Raw genomic sequence first — 17,212 nt, forward strand, 5'->3', positions numbered from 1 at the left:
AAGTGATTCATGGAAAAACTAAGAACTTCTGTCATGGAAAATTATAGGTGATAAGATCCAAGTGCTAGATTTGCAGGGAGTACAAAATTATTCTCAATTAGCCATATTATTTCCTCTAATCTGTCACGTACTACATGTTATGTCGTTTCCTGAGCAGTAGTTGTGGCCAGGGATTTACTTTCAGCATTTTTTAAATACAGACTGCTTGCCGAAGCAAAATGTAATTGTAAAGTTCAACACTTGTAACACAAGGGCTGATTTCCCCCATCGGGTGCTTGTGGCACTGGTCAGAGCCTATCGGGAGAATTGTTTGGAAATGTGCAGATTTGAAATCCCCGATTTTACTTTAAATTAACAGGAAAATTGGGATGTGGAGGAATGTCCCTGCACTTCCTGAGGTGTGCTCCCTGTGTGTACCATCCTACACCCTCAGCGCCTGATTGAGGAATTGGTTCACACTGCCTCCTCCCAGATTTATCTACATTATTCCTGCCCTCCTCTTCTAAAAATGTTAGCCTGGACTTTGTGATGATAATGACAACTAAATTGTTATTTCCCCACTGACATTAACTGCAATGTCGGGAGTCCGCACATGCGCAGCATCACATGAAAAACCAGAAGTTTTTTTTAATTCTTTCACGGGATGTGGGTGTTGCTGGCTAGATAATAAATGTCATCATTTATTGCCCATCTATAATTACACTTGAGAAAGTGGTGGTGAGCTGCCTTCTTGAACCACTGCAGTTCATGTGATGTAGAAACGCCCACTGTGCTGTTAGGAAGGGAGTTCCATGATTTTGACCCAGCAACAGTGAATGAATGGCAATATAGTTCCAAGTGAGGATGTTGTGGAACTTGGAGGGGAACTTGCAGGTGGGGGTGTTCTCATATGACTGCTGCCTTTGTCCTTCTCGGACAGTGGTAGAGGTCGTGGGATTGGAAGATGATGTCAAATTGTTGTCAGTTATTCTTTGGTCCTCCAGAGGGTACACTGTTGAGATTCCTGCAGAGCAAAATCCCTAAGCAATCAGTAAATTTAAAAAAACATCAATTTTATGCTTTTTTTTACTGTAAAAACCTTTGGAAACGTTATACCTTGTTGAAAAAACTGTAACCTGGTTTTTAACAGCACAATAAGTTCATAATTACTGCTAAACCTCCTCACTGGCATTGAAAAGCTAACTTTATGTCTGTGCAATGTCAGATTTGTCTATTATGATAAAAAGTCATATGAATTTGAATTTTTTTGAAGTTTATTTATGACATTTTAGCTTCAATCTTATTCCAATCCACACACTTATTTTGCTATCCGAAAAATTAAAGTAAAAGTGAAAAATAATCGGTGTTTATAGCTTATTGGTTTGCTGTCTGTGAGATTACTTTGATGTAATTGGATGCTTACCCTGCTTGCTGACATCAATGGTTCTGCATGCCTGGAGATCCCTTGACTTGGCACCAGATTTAAACTGCCTTCAGGAAAGGGGAAATCCATGCCACAGAGCTCGCTAGAACTTTGTGGTCAGTTTCCTTTGAGGTCAGCAGCGAACACTGTTGCTTTACTGCTGACTGCAAAATCCAGCACATTGACTCCTGCTAATGCACAGCTCCACACTTGCCCATGGGAAATCATTTTGGTTTTGGATGATAGCGTGAAATGGGCAATATCAGCTCAGTTGCCCATTATACATCTCTTCAATTTTTCCATTTAATTTTCAATGTCAATATTCGTGAGCAAAATTATGGAAGGCCCCCATCATCAATTTAACTGTACCCAGAAGAACCCACAGCTCTGTCAAGAAAATTATATGAAAAATTGCAAGTCCTAACTCTTGAGTCTTCCATACCCCAACCAATTTAAAATGGTGTTGCTGGTGTTTCCTATGGCATCACATTTTGTTCACTTCCGTTGTCTTGCTGACTGATAAGTGCTAATTAGGAAATCTATCACTGTGGATAAAAAGCTGCATTTCCTCTACACCTTGTTTTATTGGTGTTAACTTCATTTCAGTACCAATCTTTATTGATATACTGCTGCGGAAACATGAGAGGGTCAGAAATGAAAGGCTCCACTACCAGTCACAGAATCAGGGCAGTGGCGTTGTAGTTCTGTCTCTGAGCTATGCTCACCATGGCTCAGTTGGTAGCACTCTCACTTCTTAGTCAGAAGGTTCAAGTCCCACTCCACTTCAGAACAAAATCCAGGCTAAAATCTCAGTTCAATACTGATGGAATGCGGCATTGTCAGAGGTGCCATCTTCCAGATGAGACTTTACACCAAGGCCCTTTCTGCCCTCTAAAATAGGCCTAAAAGACAACATGGCACTATTGCAAAGAAAAGCTAGGAAATTTCCTTAGTGGCGAATATAGATCATTCAAACAACACCGCTAAAACAGATTAACCGGTCATTATCTCACTGATGTTTGAGAGATCTTGGCAAATCGACTGTCGTCTTTCCTACATTATAACAGTGGACTACAGGTCAAAAGTGCTTTATTGGCTGCAAAGTGCCTTGGGATATACAGAGGTCATGAAAGGTGTTATATTAATTCAGATTTTTCTTTCACCTTTCATAAGATTCTATGCTGGCAGTAGAGCCTTTGCAATTTCAGTCCAAAACTGCAAAGTAGGTGTGTCAGACAATGCAGGCTTAATCCGGAAAGTAGGTAATGCCTTTGCAGCAAAATATGATGGATAGTGCAGAACTTGGTGACCTATGACCTGTGACTTATGCAGTGGTGTAATAGATGTTTTGGCCACTGGACATAAAAAGCTTGGAAACTACGCTTTAATGGTATACCAATGCAGCAACTTTTACACTACTTCTCAGCTCTACTCCCATCACTGTTCCTTTAGAGGTTGCATAAGCATGAATTCTGAATTAAAATTAGTTTTATACAGTTTTGTATGAAATTATTCTTTCAGCCTGTTCCCATGTGGTTACTGCTTCATTGATTGGTTTGCATCATTAAGAGTTTTATTGATTGTTGTCTCAAGACATTGTCAAATTCTGAAAATGCTGTTCCTGGGTGTTTGCACAATGCCAGAAAACCTGGCAACTATTGTATGGCTCATTAGTTCAGCGACTGATTCTGTGATTCTCCAACATCGTGTGGGTGCATGCAACTCTAATGTTGTTGAATTATTTGAGTAGTTTGTGAATAAGAGTTTAAGTTGAAAATAAGTAGATTTAGATGGGATGCATTGCTTCACTGGAAGGCTAGCTGATTATTGAATCTACCTATTGAGGGAGCTGCAGAGGCAAGAAGCTTAAATATCTTCAAGGCAAAATTGGACAAGTATCTTGAAGAGAAGTATATAATTGGTTCTAACAGCCAGACCTAATGCTTTACTCACCTTATATTCACATCAGAAGTGACTAATCAATGATGAAAAAACAGCAAGCCCTGGCTGATTTCCACCACCCACCACCACCACCACCCCAACCCCAACTGTAGAGAGCCACCTATTCTGTTTATCTTAGAATCACTCAACAGATCAGCAAACACAGACCAGGGAAATGGAACCCTTCTGAACTCTGTCTCAACAGCAGACTGGACAATGCATTTGAGAAAATATATGTTTAAACCATAATGATCCCCTGAATATCCTTTATCTGTTGGTACCTAGAACAGCACTTGCACTTCATTATTGTATGCAGTGATGCATAATGATTCACACTTCCTGTTCTAATCTTGACTAATACGGATGTTAACAATTCTAGTTTTTCATGTAAGATATTGATAATCTACTATTAAGCTGTGTGATTTAAAAATCTGTCTGAAGGCAGCAGATAATAGCCTTACATTTTTGATTAACAGAATTGAATCACCTCAGGTATGACACGCATCTACCCTGGATTTAGTATTTAATTTTATTTAATTGTAAACGATTGACTGTGTAAGGACATGAGAGAGGCGACTTCCCTTGAAGTAGGGAAAGAGGTCAACAATCAAGGTTCTTATACCAATTGAGTATGTTGCATGAAGAGCAGTATTCCTTGTAGCCAATAACCATATCAAGGGAAATATATTGGATTTCTGTGCAAGGAGGCAAAGCACAAGTGTCACCTCTGAATAAGAAGGTTGTATTCAAGCCCCACTCCAGGGCTTAAGTACATAAATCTAGGTTGATACTTCAGTGGGCTACAGAGGTTGCTAGTTGTCAAGAGGTGCCATTGTTTGGACAAGCTGTTAAACTGAGGCCCCCTTCACCTGGTCAAGTAGATGTGAGAGACTTTTGAAGAAGAGCAGGGAGTTCTCCCAGTGTCTTGACCAACATTCATCCATCAACCTGCACTGTACAAAAAATTACCACGAATATAGGGACTGCACTTCAGTAAGAATTGATTGGCTGTCAATTGCGTTGGGATATCATGAGGATGTGAAATGCACTATGAATGCAAGTGCTCCTTTCATAGTCATTTCTCTGCTTACAGAAGGTAATGTCTTCTTTCTAACCAGCGATATCTTCCCATTACAGGGTCTGTAATTACCGTGTCTGGTCGAATGACGTTTACCAGTAATAAATCCATGGAGATTGAAGTTTTTGTGGATATTGACCATGTCATGGAAAGTCCGAAAGGAAAGGCTCCTGCCGCGACTGCGTTCTTCACTTATGTTTCCTTGGACAAGGAAGGAAAGGCACTTCCTATCCCTATGTTGAAGGTGAGAGTATGTATGCATTTGTGTTACCAGTTTTAACCTGTATGCAGGAATTATTTTTCTACATGCTAAAAATCAATCCACAGCAAGCTGAGGGTTAATGTCATGTTATAAGCACAGCTGATAAATGTTAGTGCTAAAGTACATTTGAACATTTCCCTAAAGGAAGTCAGGTTTTACTCTGTTTGGCCGAGGATGACTGGGGTTCAGTAACTGGCCATTGCTGTTATCTGACCTCAGCCAAAGTAGCAGGAAAAGTGCTACAATTGGTCCTGGCATGTGGGCTAGAGAAGGAGAAAAAACAGCCAGGATGTCCTCTCCTGGTGACTGCCCAGTGACAGCTGCTGGAAAGTTGACACTAAGAGGAAGATTTGCTTTATGCACCAGTTGAAGTGAAATTATGAACCTGTTTAGAAAGCAGAAATACCCTCTTTAAGTGAAGACTATTCCTTCCCATGGTCTCTATCTGGGCTTGCAGATGAAGAGTAACCACTCAGAAGAGCATAATCTCTCAGGTAAGGCACTGAAGAGCTGCTGGAACAGTAATTCAGAAATACTCAGCATCTTGAGGGAAGGCAATATCTGCATAGATCAAACCTTCTTATCTTTCTTTTGTCGTGTCATTGTCAGACTGGCTGATGCATGGCTGCATTTGAAGTCCAAGGTAATCTAAACAGTAGAGGGAAAAGTGCTGCAAAGGCACAAAAACCCAAATCTGATTTTTTTTTATTTGGAGATCAAAGCCTTTTATTGATTCTCTGTCTTTTTTTAATTGTATAAACTACTTTGCACTAAAATTATTAGGAAAAGCCTTTCCTGACACAGCACACTGTAATATGTGCTATTCATCATGGCGTGTTGGGGGAGGATAGGGAGTAGTGATTTTGTGTTGCTTATGTCCTAGAAATGAACAATAGAAATCACCACATTATCCTGTAAAAGGAATATTTTAAGTTCTCAGCTTCACTGGGGAGAGTGAATATCATAAGCAAGCACAATGCAGTTGATTTATATAATAGGTGAGGATGCATTGCAGATAGAACAGCAAATAATTTGTGATAAGGTGGGGGAGAAATTGGCCAGCATCACACTGCAGATTTAACTCAATTTGTCAAGGCAGGAGGTGCCATGGGCAAAGCTGGAGAAAACAAAGTGGGCAGCGTGGGCTGTGCTAGTTGTCGCACGAGGCAGATCTCTTCCCAAGGAACCGACATAAACCTGCGAGCACTGCTACACAAACAAACTTCTCTGCGATAGTACTTACAGAATAGAGGTAGAGGCAAAAAGAAAAGTCTTAAATGCTGGAAATACAGTTTCCAATTACATGAGTATTGGAAATACACAGCAAGTCACTCAGCATCTGAAAGGGAAAGGTAGGCCAGCATTTCAGATAAGATTTCAATCAGCCTCTAGAGATTGAACAAAGAATCGCACCTGCAACTTTAATGAATCTTTCACTTTCAATTATTGACCTGTGCTGCATATCCAGTGATTTTTGCCTTTACTTTAGAATCATAGATAATGGGAAATGAATGAAATGTAAGAGTGCGTTAGTTGAGTATGTCTTTTTTTGGGCCAATTGGATATCTGACATGCACGAAACCATGTCTCCAAACCAAACTACTGATAAGACCCCCACAGGTTGATTTCTAATTGTCTGATATGGAATGCATACTGTCTCCATGTAGGGATGCACCCCATTGATCTAGAATAATTTAGGCAGATCAACTGGCTTCAGGTGTACAAAGCTTTACAGCTAAAAACCGCTAGAGAGTACTGGGCAAGATCCCCAACCTGAAGTGAATGCCATAGATGACTTTCAAAAGAGAGACGAGGAAAAACGAATAGAAGGACATGCAGAGAGGGTTAAATGAAGTAGAGTGGGCAGAGGGTTGTGTGGCGCAAAAGCATCAGCAGAGACCAGTTGAGCTGAATGGCCTGCGCTGTTTCTTTGCTGTAAATTCTATGTAATCCTAGCTTGCCTAGTTAGGACCTTACCTGTTAAAGTGCTGGGTTGCATGGTAATCTGGAGTCAAGCATTAGAAGTCCCAGCTTCAATTGATAGGTCAGCACCTCCATTTTGCCAATGAGCTAGGATGACTGGTCAACTGTCAAAAGCACCTTGGCATACTGGCGACTAGCTTGTCTTGGTTGCTAGTTATCTAAGCTTGCTACAGACTTGGTTCCAAACCCACGTTATCGGATGTGCCATCTTAGTGCCAACCCGGCCCTAAAGAGGTAAGTAATTTATAGCAGAGTAATTTATATCAGAGTTACAGGTAGGATTTTACATTGGGACAAGCAAACGATTGTTTTTGAACACAGGAATTATTCTGCTATGCTGTCCGTCTGGCCATAATAAGCCATAGTCTGCAAGGGACTGTCGGCATCTCCCTCTGTTAGAGAGAACCAAGTGTTTATAGCTTGAGGGGTGTCACTCTGCATCAAACATGGTTGACCAGGAATTTCTCCTGCTCTCAATGCCTGCCAGCGGTTTGTTGGAAGGATTAGCAGGTTGATTGTCAATAGTGGTGGATTTCCAGTTAGTGGGGCTCTGTGCTCAGTTTCATTTTTGTGCCCCACCAACCCCCCCCCCCCCCCCCCCCCCCCAACCCAAAACTATGGGGCATTGGATTGGATATTTCACCAGCTTTTTCACAGTCACGTGACTACTTCTGCACACAGAGAGTCATTGTTGCTTCAAACTTTGTTCCAGGTTCTGTTGCATAGACACAAGCTTTTTTGTTTATTTTTAATAGACTGGTTTCATTTGTGATCTTGTTTTGCCTTGAAATGAATAGCTTGTCATATGCTCGATACCACAGAACAATAGCGAAAAGAAATCCGATTTTATTGCAATCAGATGTAATAAGATATAACACTGATGGAAAGCGTGAATGGCTCTATATTCCCCGACTTCTTTGAATGAATACTGCTTAAAATGAATATATTTCCTCATTTGACTTAGCTCAAGAAAATATTCAAGAACAACATTTTCAGATCTAATTTTGTTCATTTGTAACGTGTGCTGTCCGTGTACTGTTCAATTTTTAATCAGGCTGTTACTTTTCTCTTGGGAATATCGAATTGGTCCTTGGCAAATTGTGGAAGTGTTTCAAGTCAGTGGAAGAACTTTAACAGTAATAACTAAAACTCTCAAGAATAATAAATCTTTAACGTCAAAAACATCCCACAGCACATTAAAGGTGGGGAAGATGATGGGGAAGGAGGGAGAAGGGATAGATATCAAGGAATAAAGAAAGGGGAAGCCAGATAGGTCGGAGAACTCCAAGGAGAGCTGAAAACTTGAATTTTGAGAAAGTTTTAAATATAGAGAAAAAAATGAGGATGCGAAGAGATTTAGGGAGTAAATCCCAAAAAGTGAGGCTGAGACACTGAAACCTCTGTCACCGATGCTGGGGGTGGGGGGGAGGTACAGACAATAAGAGCATTGTTTTGGGGGGATGGGGATAGGGTCAGTGTTGCAGAAGGGAACATAAGGGTGTCAGTATTGCAATGGTAGGATGGGAAGGGGCCAGACTAGGAATTGAAACTAGGCTGAGAAACTTCAATTCAATGGATTGGGTTCCTGAGGATTGCAGGGATGCGCAGACAAACCTTAGTTCAGCTAACTGGCGATCAAATTTTGCACCTAAGAGTAACCTTTATGGATTCACCAGGAATGAGATAATAATGGGGATTGATGGTGTTGTGCAGGTGGGAGTGAATAGCCTTGGAAATGGGTAGATTGTGGGGTTTAGACAGGAACAAGTGGTTGTTGCAGTGAAATGAGTTGGGGGTGAATCGTTGCAAAGGACAGGAGTTTTAGGTGGGGTGCCAAAAACCATTGGCTTCCATCATCCCCAGGTTCAGTTTGAGGAGATGTTGATCATCAGGTGTTGAGGATTTTCCCCTTGTCGGGTGGGCCTGGGAGCAGCCACACAACGGTCCGCCACCCGTGATCAGGCCCCGACTGTAATTTCATGCTGGCTGGTCAATTAACGGCCAGCCATTGTGAACCGTGCGCTGAAACGCTTAGCACTGCCTCGGTGGGGGGTGTGGGGGAGGAGGGCAAGAATGCAAGTCAGCACATACATGTGGGTGCGCTCAGTGAAAGTTCCCTGAAGGCACAGAGCTGCCTCAGGGAGCTGAAAATTTTAAACATTAAAAATAAGGATTTCAAAAATAAGGAAAACGTGTCCCCTCATGTGGATCTGTCACATGAGCAGGGACATGTTAAAAATTAGTTTCAAAAATTTCTATTGGTTTTTTATTTCCTGTCCAAAACCTCATCCCGCCCATGGATGTGGTTTTGTTAAAAATGCAAAGGCTGCCTGGCCTATTCACCTCCCAACCGTAATGTTCGATGGGCAGCGAAAAATTCAATTTAATAAATTGATTAAGGGCTTTAATTGGCCCCTTGTTGGCGGGTGCACTGCCGCCTCTCGAGCATGCCCGCCAAGCAAAGTATCATGAGAGTGTGCGATGACGTTGGGACGCTCGCCCGATGTCATCGCGCAGTGTTTTACTCCCGTTCGGGCCGGGCATGCGCCCGCCCGATGAGGAAAAATTCTGCCCCAGATCTAAATTCAAGCGGGCAGTCCAGCAAAACAGAACTGATTGTGGGATTAATTGAGAAGGATTAATTACAATAATAGATTGCTGTTAATATGAATGATAGCTGCTGAACATTGCTAACTATACCAGGTTAGTTTATTCAAAGAAAGAACAGGAAAAAGCTGGAAATACTCAGCAGATCAGGCAGCATTTGTGGACAAACATGTTGTTTCTGTTTTGCTTTCCAGATTTTCAGCATCTGCAGTCCTTCCTTAGTGCTTATTTTTAATTTCGCATTTATTTTAAACAAATTAAGTGAATGGTTTCATTTAAACCTTGCATTAAAATAAGGAGATTAGTGGAAACACGAGACCCAGGGGACTTTTACCAGTTTCCTAAAGATCAAAGACTGAATTTTGCCTTCGATCAAGCGGATTTAAGAGTTTCCTAACTGCCCAGGAGAATTTTTGTATACAGCGAGCAGACAGTTTAACGTCTCAGCCAAAAGACGGCACTTCCAACAGTTCAGCACTCACCCATCGTTTTGAGGACCCCCTGTCATTTGGGGGCTCTGTGCCATGGCATGGTGTGTTTCATTATAAACCTGCCCCTCATTATCAGCTGTTTGGCCACATTATGAATGCTTCTTCCGTGGCCAACAAGTAATGGGGCTTGATTTTACGCCCCCCCCCCCCCCTCCCCCCTCAAAAATGGTAGGCAGGCAGGCAGGCGCCAAAATGGACAGTCCACCCACCATTTTTAAAAAAATAATTAACAGGCAGTTGAGATTGTTAACAAGCCAATTGGCCCGAATGCTGCGCCCATGCCATAATACAGTTGGCATGAGCAGGCAGGCAGGAGTGGCCTGGCCATTTTTTTAACCCAACTGGTTAAGGAAGCGGGGTACATCATTCGGGGAGTTGCCCGGTGCGCCTCGGGGGGGACCCCCACCCCAAGGTGATAGCCCGCAACTTTGTTTCTCCCCGCCTGGCCTCCAAAACTCATCCCCCTCGCTCCCCTTCCTCCCTAAGGTGCCACATTCCTTCCCGCCCTAAAAACCCGGAACTTAACCTTGTTCTGGAATCCGTTGCTGATCTTCCCAGGGCCTGTTTGCATTCCCAGCAGCACTCGCTGCTGAGTTCTGGCGCTGCTCAGATTGCTAGAGCTGCCGGCCAACAGATGTCACAGGTGGGACTTCCTCCCACTGTGGGGCAGAAGCCCCACTCTCTGCTATCTGCTTGGCAGTGTTTTATCGCTGCGGGACAACCTTTTTTAAGTCAGACGGTTTGAAACTGACTTTTGTAATGGGGGATGTGTGAGAAATACACCTCTACCTAACCCCCCCCCCGCACCTTCTGTAAAGTTCAGCCCCTGAAGTGGGACTTGGACCTGGAGCTTCTGGCTCAGAGGCAGGGGCATTTATCTACAGAGCCACAAGACTTTCCCTGCTATATAGTACAAATTATTAAATCATTTCTTTACAATTCCTGATGAGTTAGGAGTTAATATTATCTCTTTTAGACAGGTCTTAGGCTGTTTTCTTCAGTATGAGTGAGGTGAGATAGACTTTTGGAAGATTCATAAATCCGGTATTTACAGATGGTGAGCACATGCAGCATTCTGTAGTTGTGTAACTGCTGTGACTGCTTTTGAGTAAATAAATAAAACAACAGCTGCTCCATCATTTTACTTAGTAGGGCTAATACCCATGTGTCCCCATTCCCATCACGGAACCTTGCTCCAAGCATGCGTGAGTTGGAAAATTGAAGATACATTGTCCTATATCTACTACAGTGCTGCTATTAGTGAGGCTTTGCACAGGACAGACCATCTCAGAATTATCTTTGGTGGGTATATGACCTACTCAATGTAATGCTGAGCTAAACAGACCAGGGGAATCCCATGTTCAAGCCTTTCTATACTGTGTCTGGTAAACAGTTAGTTCCTGGGCCATGCCAGTGCTGCTCATAGCCAGCTATTAGGGGCATGGGGAAACAGTTTGATAGAGGCTCTGGATGGTATACTTTTCTTTGGGGCAGAACTTTAGTGAGGAGGGACTTCCACTCGTTCCAAGGACAATGCTGCACCACAACAGATGCAAGAGACCTTAATGTGGCAGGTCCCCAAAAGTGTCATCAAAACACGTTTGCATGGGGGGGTGGGGAGTGTCGGCAAGCCAACAGTGGCCCTAGTGAGGAAAATCCTGGTCAGGCCTTCCTACCTGAATTTTCTATCCTTCTCAATCATGATCTGGCCTGATTGTGGATGGAATCGCAGAGGTGAATCCAGCCCCCTTCGTCCTGTGCTTGGCCTTTGCCCAACGTTTCCAAATGCTCAAAAGACCATGACTGATTTTAGATGCTCAGAGGAGTGGATAAGATCCACATTCCACCATTCAATGGTCCTGTATGTTTGTGTTCCCAACTCAACACCACTGTGTAGCCACCATTTCTCAAATACCAAACTCTGCTTGCAGAACATTTTGAACCATATTTTTTGAAGAGCACCAAACATAGTTTTTAATACAATTTGAAATCAAGAAATCATTGAGTGATTTGGATCCATATGAGAAAGCTAAATAATATTCTTCAGATAGGTGGCTGGCATGCAGTTCAACTTGTACCCACACAACTCATTAGTTTATATCTACAAGACAAACAGGCTGAGCAATGACAGCTGCATTCAAGACTGATTTCAACTGGCCTCCCAAATACAGATTCAAGCCCGAATGGGTGATGTATTTCTGTCAGATGGCAAATATAGGCTGATAGTATGAGACTAGACAACAGAAAGTGATTGTCTGTTAACAAGGAAATATGATGAGGTTAACAGTGCCAATTTTTTGACAGTGTAGAAATATGGTACTGGAATCACAAAGCCTCTAAAGTGCCTATTTGTTGCTTCACATTTGTTACAATCCGCCTCTTACATCACTCACTTTATCCCCTTGTTCCTTCCTGCAACTTGCACCTAATAGATCACCAGTATGGCTCATGGTTTCAAAGCAGTGGGGGACAAATGATACAGCCTGATTTTATTCAAGATGTAAACCCACTGTCACAATTTATTTATCCCTTCATCTTAAAACACTGTCTGCACTGTCTGTTTTCCTCCTAATCTGAGCTCATTATTCTCCCAGCAGTAACCTTGGCCTTCAGGGAACAAGTGGTATTTGTAGCTTAAATAAAAAAAAACATATTTGATGGTTGGACAGGAAAGAAATGGTATCCTTATTGATGTGCTAAAATAGGAACATAACCTTGGCCAATGGTTATAAATAGCACTGTGGTCTTTCTGATTTATATAAGTAGCACTGCTGCCTCTGTATCTTATATAAATAGCACTTTACCAAGCCACTTTTTTAGCTGTCTTCAGGTGACATTGAGAATATTTTTGAGGTTATTTTTAAATCCATCTCCACAATGAGTGACTGAGAGGGAGACGGTAGAAGCTAAACAGAAATAGTGCTTTTACTGTTCATCCCTGGGTAAGTTGTCTTGTTGCTATATAGTAGGAATGTCTTCATTTTCTTTACATCCATTGCCATTTACCAGAACATCCATTGCTAGCTTCTGAGCTGAACATTTGATGCCTACCTGTTTACAAAGTGTACTTGATCAACATCAGAAACTTTACTATATCAGTTTTTCCCAGAAGTGATATTTGTGTTCTGTTTTTGAAGTAAAGTACTGGTATTGTACAAAAGGCCATCAGAACCTGAAGCAAAAGGATTAATATCTCTGGGGAAACCTTTCATCCTAACTGCAACAGGGAGTTCGAAGGAGCTTTCCTTTTAGAGAGAAAACCTATGCTCTTTTAAGCTTGTATTTAAAGAATATAAACCCCAGAATTTCAGGGTGTTGGCCCCTCACCACAAGGTTGGCTGAGCTGACTGCCACAACCCCCATGGTCAGCCTGCAGCTAATGGCACAAACACCCTCCCATACTCAGGATTGGTTCATTTGTAAGACTGGGGTGGGTGCATCACATCTGCAGGGATGCATCAGCAGTGATGGTGGGACACTACCTAGTCACTTCGACAGGAACCTATAAAGAGCTGAGAGAAATAGGCAAGGCCACTGAATATTTTGCTCCAAATGAGAACTATTTGGGTGCATTTGAATGTACGTGATGCCGTATTTTCTAGGCCGTCCTTTGGGTCTCAGCGTATCGTGCAGCAGCTCTCAGAAATTTACAGTTGTCATTACAGTGCGGCAGAAAGTCAGTACATGGGGCTTCTGCCTCAAATTCTGAGGCCCGAGGCAGAAATCTCCCTTTGCACCCTCTTGGGCCCAAGGAATGCCTGGGCCATATTGTATACTCGATCATCAGTGGTAGGAATTACACCACCATTTTCTGAAACATTTGTCACAAGGTAACTGGATGTTTGTTTCAATCCGCCAAGAACATTTCATGCATGCCAAGTTTTTTTGAAAACGTTTGCTGCTTTTACAAGGTGAGAGCATGCCTCCCTATTGTCTTCAAATCGAAAGAACAAACTTTCTACAGCAGCTTTCTCATCTTCATGAGGTCTCAAAGTGCTTCACGATCAATCAATTACTTCTTGAAGTGTTATGTAGGCAGACAGGGCAGTTAATTTAGTCTCTTAAAACAAGGTCCTAAAACACCAAATGAGATGAATGACCAGCTAATCTGTTTTGGTGGTGTTGGATGAGGGGTAAATGTTGACAAAGGCACTAGAAGAATTCCTTTACTTTCACAGATTTTTTGTGTCCACCAGAACAGGCAAATAGAACTTTGACTCAATGTGCCACCTAGAAGACATCACTTCTGACAATGCAGCATTCTCTCACCGCAACATCATCTTAGATTAGATTATGATTTGGGGTGGGCTTGAATCCAGGACTTTATGTTACCAATTGAGCCAAGCTAACAGCTACCTACAACTAACCACATTTCTCTCTCAATTTGTATCGATCTTTTATCAGCAGTTTAGATCCTATTAGCCATATTCTTCTGCTGGTTATCTAATTCAGTTTTTTTGATACATTTAATAAATCAATTCTTTCTTGAAGATCATCCAAGACCTCACTCATACCACAGATTTTCTGAATGATCTAGACTGAACAGTCTTACCACTGCTTTTAATAAACCACTCACGTAATTCTGTGTGAATGAGATGGAAGAAAGTACATTCCCTTTGCACACTCCACAACTATAAGCAATCATACTCTCAGAACAAAATGGAGAGCTCAGGATATAAATGGATGCCATTATTTCACAAGCGTCCTGTGGACACCTTGGAAGGACTAAGGTTAAAACAGAAGTTTACATTTCATTTGAACAACATTCACAGTGAAAGCCTGAGAATAGAAGATTTTTAAATAATTTAAAAATAATGAATTATTTATTGCAAATCAGGATTAGTAGCTGGTAAAAAGAACCACTGAACTATTCCCCAAGTGCTGCTAAGTGCTGTAATTCTAAAATGCAGCAATGTTTGTTCCAGAGATTGTGAGAAACTGACAGAATTGCATTCACATGCAACATGGGCACTTTCCAACTGGACTCACTGAGCACCAGGAATAGCAGCCTTGGCTGCTTATTCTTCTCTCTCTGGGGTCAGGCACAGACAGGGCTTAATTTTCAATTTGAGATCAGGAATATGAGCTGCATCTGCCTTGCTCAACACGAACCAATCTTCAAACATAAATGCCCTAATTGGGCCAGAGGCAAGCTTGCCGTTAGTGGCGCTGATCCTTACCAGGAGACGGGAGCTGCCTGCAGAGCATGAGTGGCAAAGGCAGACCTCAACCATGATGTGGCCTTCCCCCTGTTTTGCAGAGGAGAGGAGCCATTGGCTTAGAGAGCCAGCAGCCTCATGGTGCACAAAAGTGGCCAAATGGCCAGATTGAAGGTACTGCGCACGATCTGGCAAGATCCCCCAACCCCCGAAAGCTTTCAACATGACTTTTTATTTCTGCCCACATTGAACCAGATAGTTGTGCACTAACATGCACCAAACTGTTAGAGTTTGGCACTTACCCATTGAAAATCTCCTCTAGGCCCTCCCTGACCTCTTAACAAGCTGCTCAAGGTGCTGAATGGGCAGTTAACTGGAAAAATGAGTGAGTTCCCCATTCCACCCCAACACTACCACCACCACCCCCCCCCCAGCTCCCCTTGAGAATCATGTTGCATTCCAGACGTAGCGGGATGCAGTGTCACTCACTGGGAATGTGATTTTCAGATCCTGCCCACAGTCGTTCCTGCCTCAGCCAGCAATTGAAAATCCAACCCGTAGATGTGGAATTACCCCGGATCTGCGCCTGCTCTGCCACTAGTGGTCCTGCAATTCGGACAAAGTTCCTTATAGCTGCGGAGCCACAGCAGCCCTGAGGAAATTCTAGATGATAAACTACAACTGACATTTGTTTTTTTTATTTGAGAAAACTAGGGAAAAGGCCAAAACTCGATGGGCTTAATAGAAGAATGAAATGGAGTTGAGATAACATCAAGGTGCATTGGTTAAATGACACCAAGCTTGGCTTTGCATTATACATTGTATAACTTACACTGCAGAAGAAGGAAAAATTAAGGGAACTGAGGACATTTTAAGGTCATGGCAAAGAATGAGTCAGAGAAGGAAATAATGCAATGAATCTTCATTTCAAAATAGTGAGGCTGAAGGATATAGTCATGAGTCAACAAAAATGTGACTAGTGTTTAAAAATGCTAAACATCTACCTCCATTGTAACCTAGTTCTTCTCAGTCATATACTCTATAGCCAAATCAACTGGGATGGCTAATGTGCACATGTATTAATAGTCCCTGTTGCCTCAGCTTTATTTGTTTCTGTCCCACTGTGATGCAGATTCAACCATCCTAATTGACAAAACTGTGTACTCAACCACTGTGTTCAAGTCAACTTCCCATCCATTGTTCCATTGTTGCATTTTTTGGCGTGCACCATATAAATATAGCAATGATGTAGGAATTGCGCACTGTGAAATATATTCAGTAATTCTACATTTTCAGTAGTAAGAGTTACTTAGACTTAGTTTCTCCGGTCCCATGTGGGACAATGGGCAGCCACCAGCCCCGGTCCATCACAATTTTGTTTGCTCCAGCCCAGGTGGTGTGCCCCTCTTGAAGATCCTCTTTAAGTGTACTTCTCCAGGTCTTCTTTGGCCGGCCCCGTCATCTTTTTCCATTTGTTGGTGTCCATTCTACTGTCACCCTGGGAGGTGAAATACGTGTCCGACCAGCCTCATTCATCTCTCTGTCATGATATACCACAGGTGCTTCTGACCAGTTCTCTGTAGCACTTCTTCGTTGGTGAAGTTGTCCATCCATGTGATGCACAATCGTAAAAGAAGACCAACTTACGTGACATCTTTCCTGTTTTCTTCCATGTTCCACTGGCACAGATTGCAGTTGGTACAACTATGGATGTGGAGAATTGCAACTTCAAGGCCATGTTGATGGTGTTGAATGTCCAGACTGTGTAGAGCCACTGGAAGGCTGATGCTGCTTTGCCGATTCTTGTTGATCTTTGCATCACCCTCCCTGGAGATTTTGCTACCTAGGTGGGGGAAGTAGTCAATGTCCTTATGTTCTGTTGCCCAATGGTGATGAGAGGGCCTTGTTGCCATACAGCCATCACTGTCTTGGTCTTCTCACAGTGGATGCATTGGCCAACCTTGGCGCTGCAACTCTCAAGACTGGTGGTCATGTTTTGGAGCGGCTTCGGCCAGCAAGGCAACATCATATGTGAAATCCAGGTTCGTCAACTGGTGGTGTTGCCAGGTGATGCAAAAGTCTGCACCCATCATCAGCTTCCTCATGATGAAATCAATAACCAAGAGGAAAAGGAATGGGGAGAGTAAGCGGCCTTGCTGTATACCTGTGGTGATGTTGAAAGCGTCCATGGTACTCATGCTGGTCTTGACGCAGCAGCTGGAGCTGTGGTATAAGGCTTTAAAAATGTTAATATACTGCTTCAGGATGTGGTACTGTCTTGTGATGTAC

The 17,212-nt window shown here is 42.5% G+C and overlaps 1 protein-coding gene across 4 annotated transcripts in view; it reads left to right on the forward strand.

Annotated features, from left to right (window-relative positions):
- The window catches only part of acot7 (acyl-CoA thioesterase 7), a 242,897-nt gene that overhangs the window by 199,532 nt on the left and 26,153 nt on the right, over nt 1–17,212 (forward strand). For all 4 annotated transcript variants that reach the window (XM_078557881.1, XM_078557882.1, XM_078557883.1 and 1 more), the window contains one exon: nt 4,481–4,665. In XM_078557881.1, the coding sequence (XP_078414007.1) occupies nt 4,481–4,665 (185 nt within the window). The remainder of the gene's footprint in view (nt 1–4,480; nt 4,666–17,212) is intronic.

This window comes from Cetorhinus maximus, chromosome 15, assembly GCF_964194155.1.
Source record: "Cetorhinus maximus chromosome 15, sCetMax3.hap1.1, whole genome shotgun sequence".
Lineage (NCBI taxonomy): Eukaryota > Metazoa > Chordata > Chondrichthyes > Lamniformes > Cetorhinidae > Cetorhinus > Cetorhinus maximus.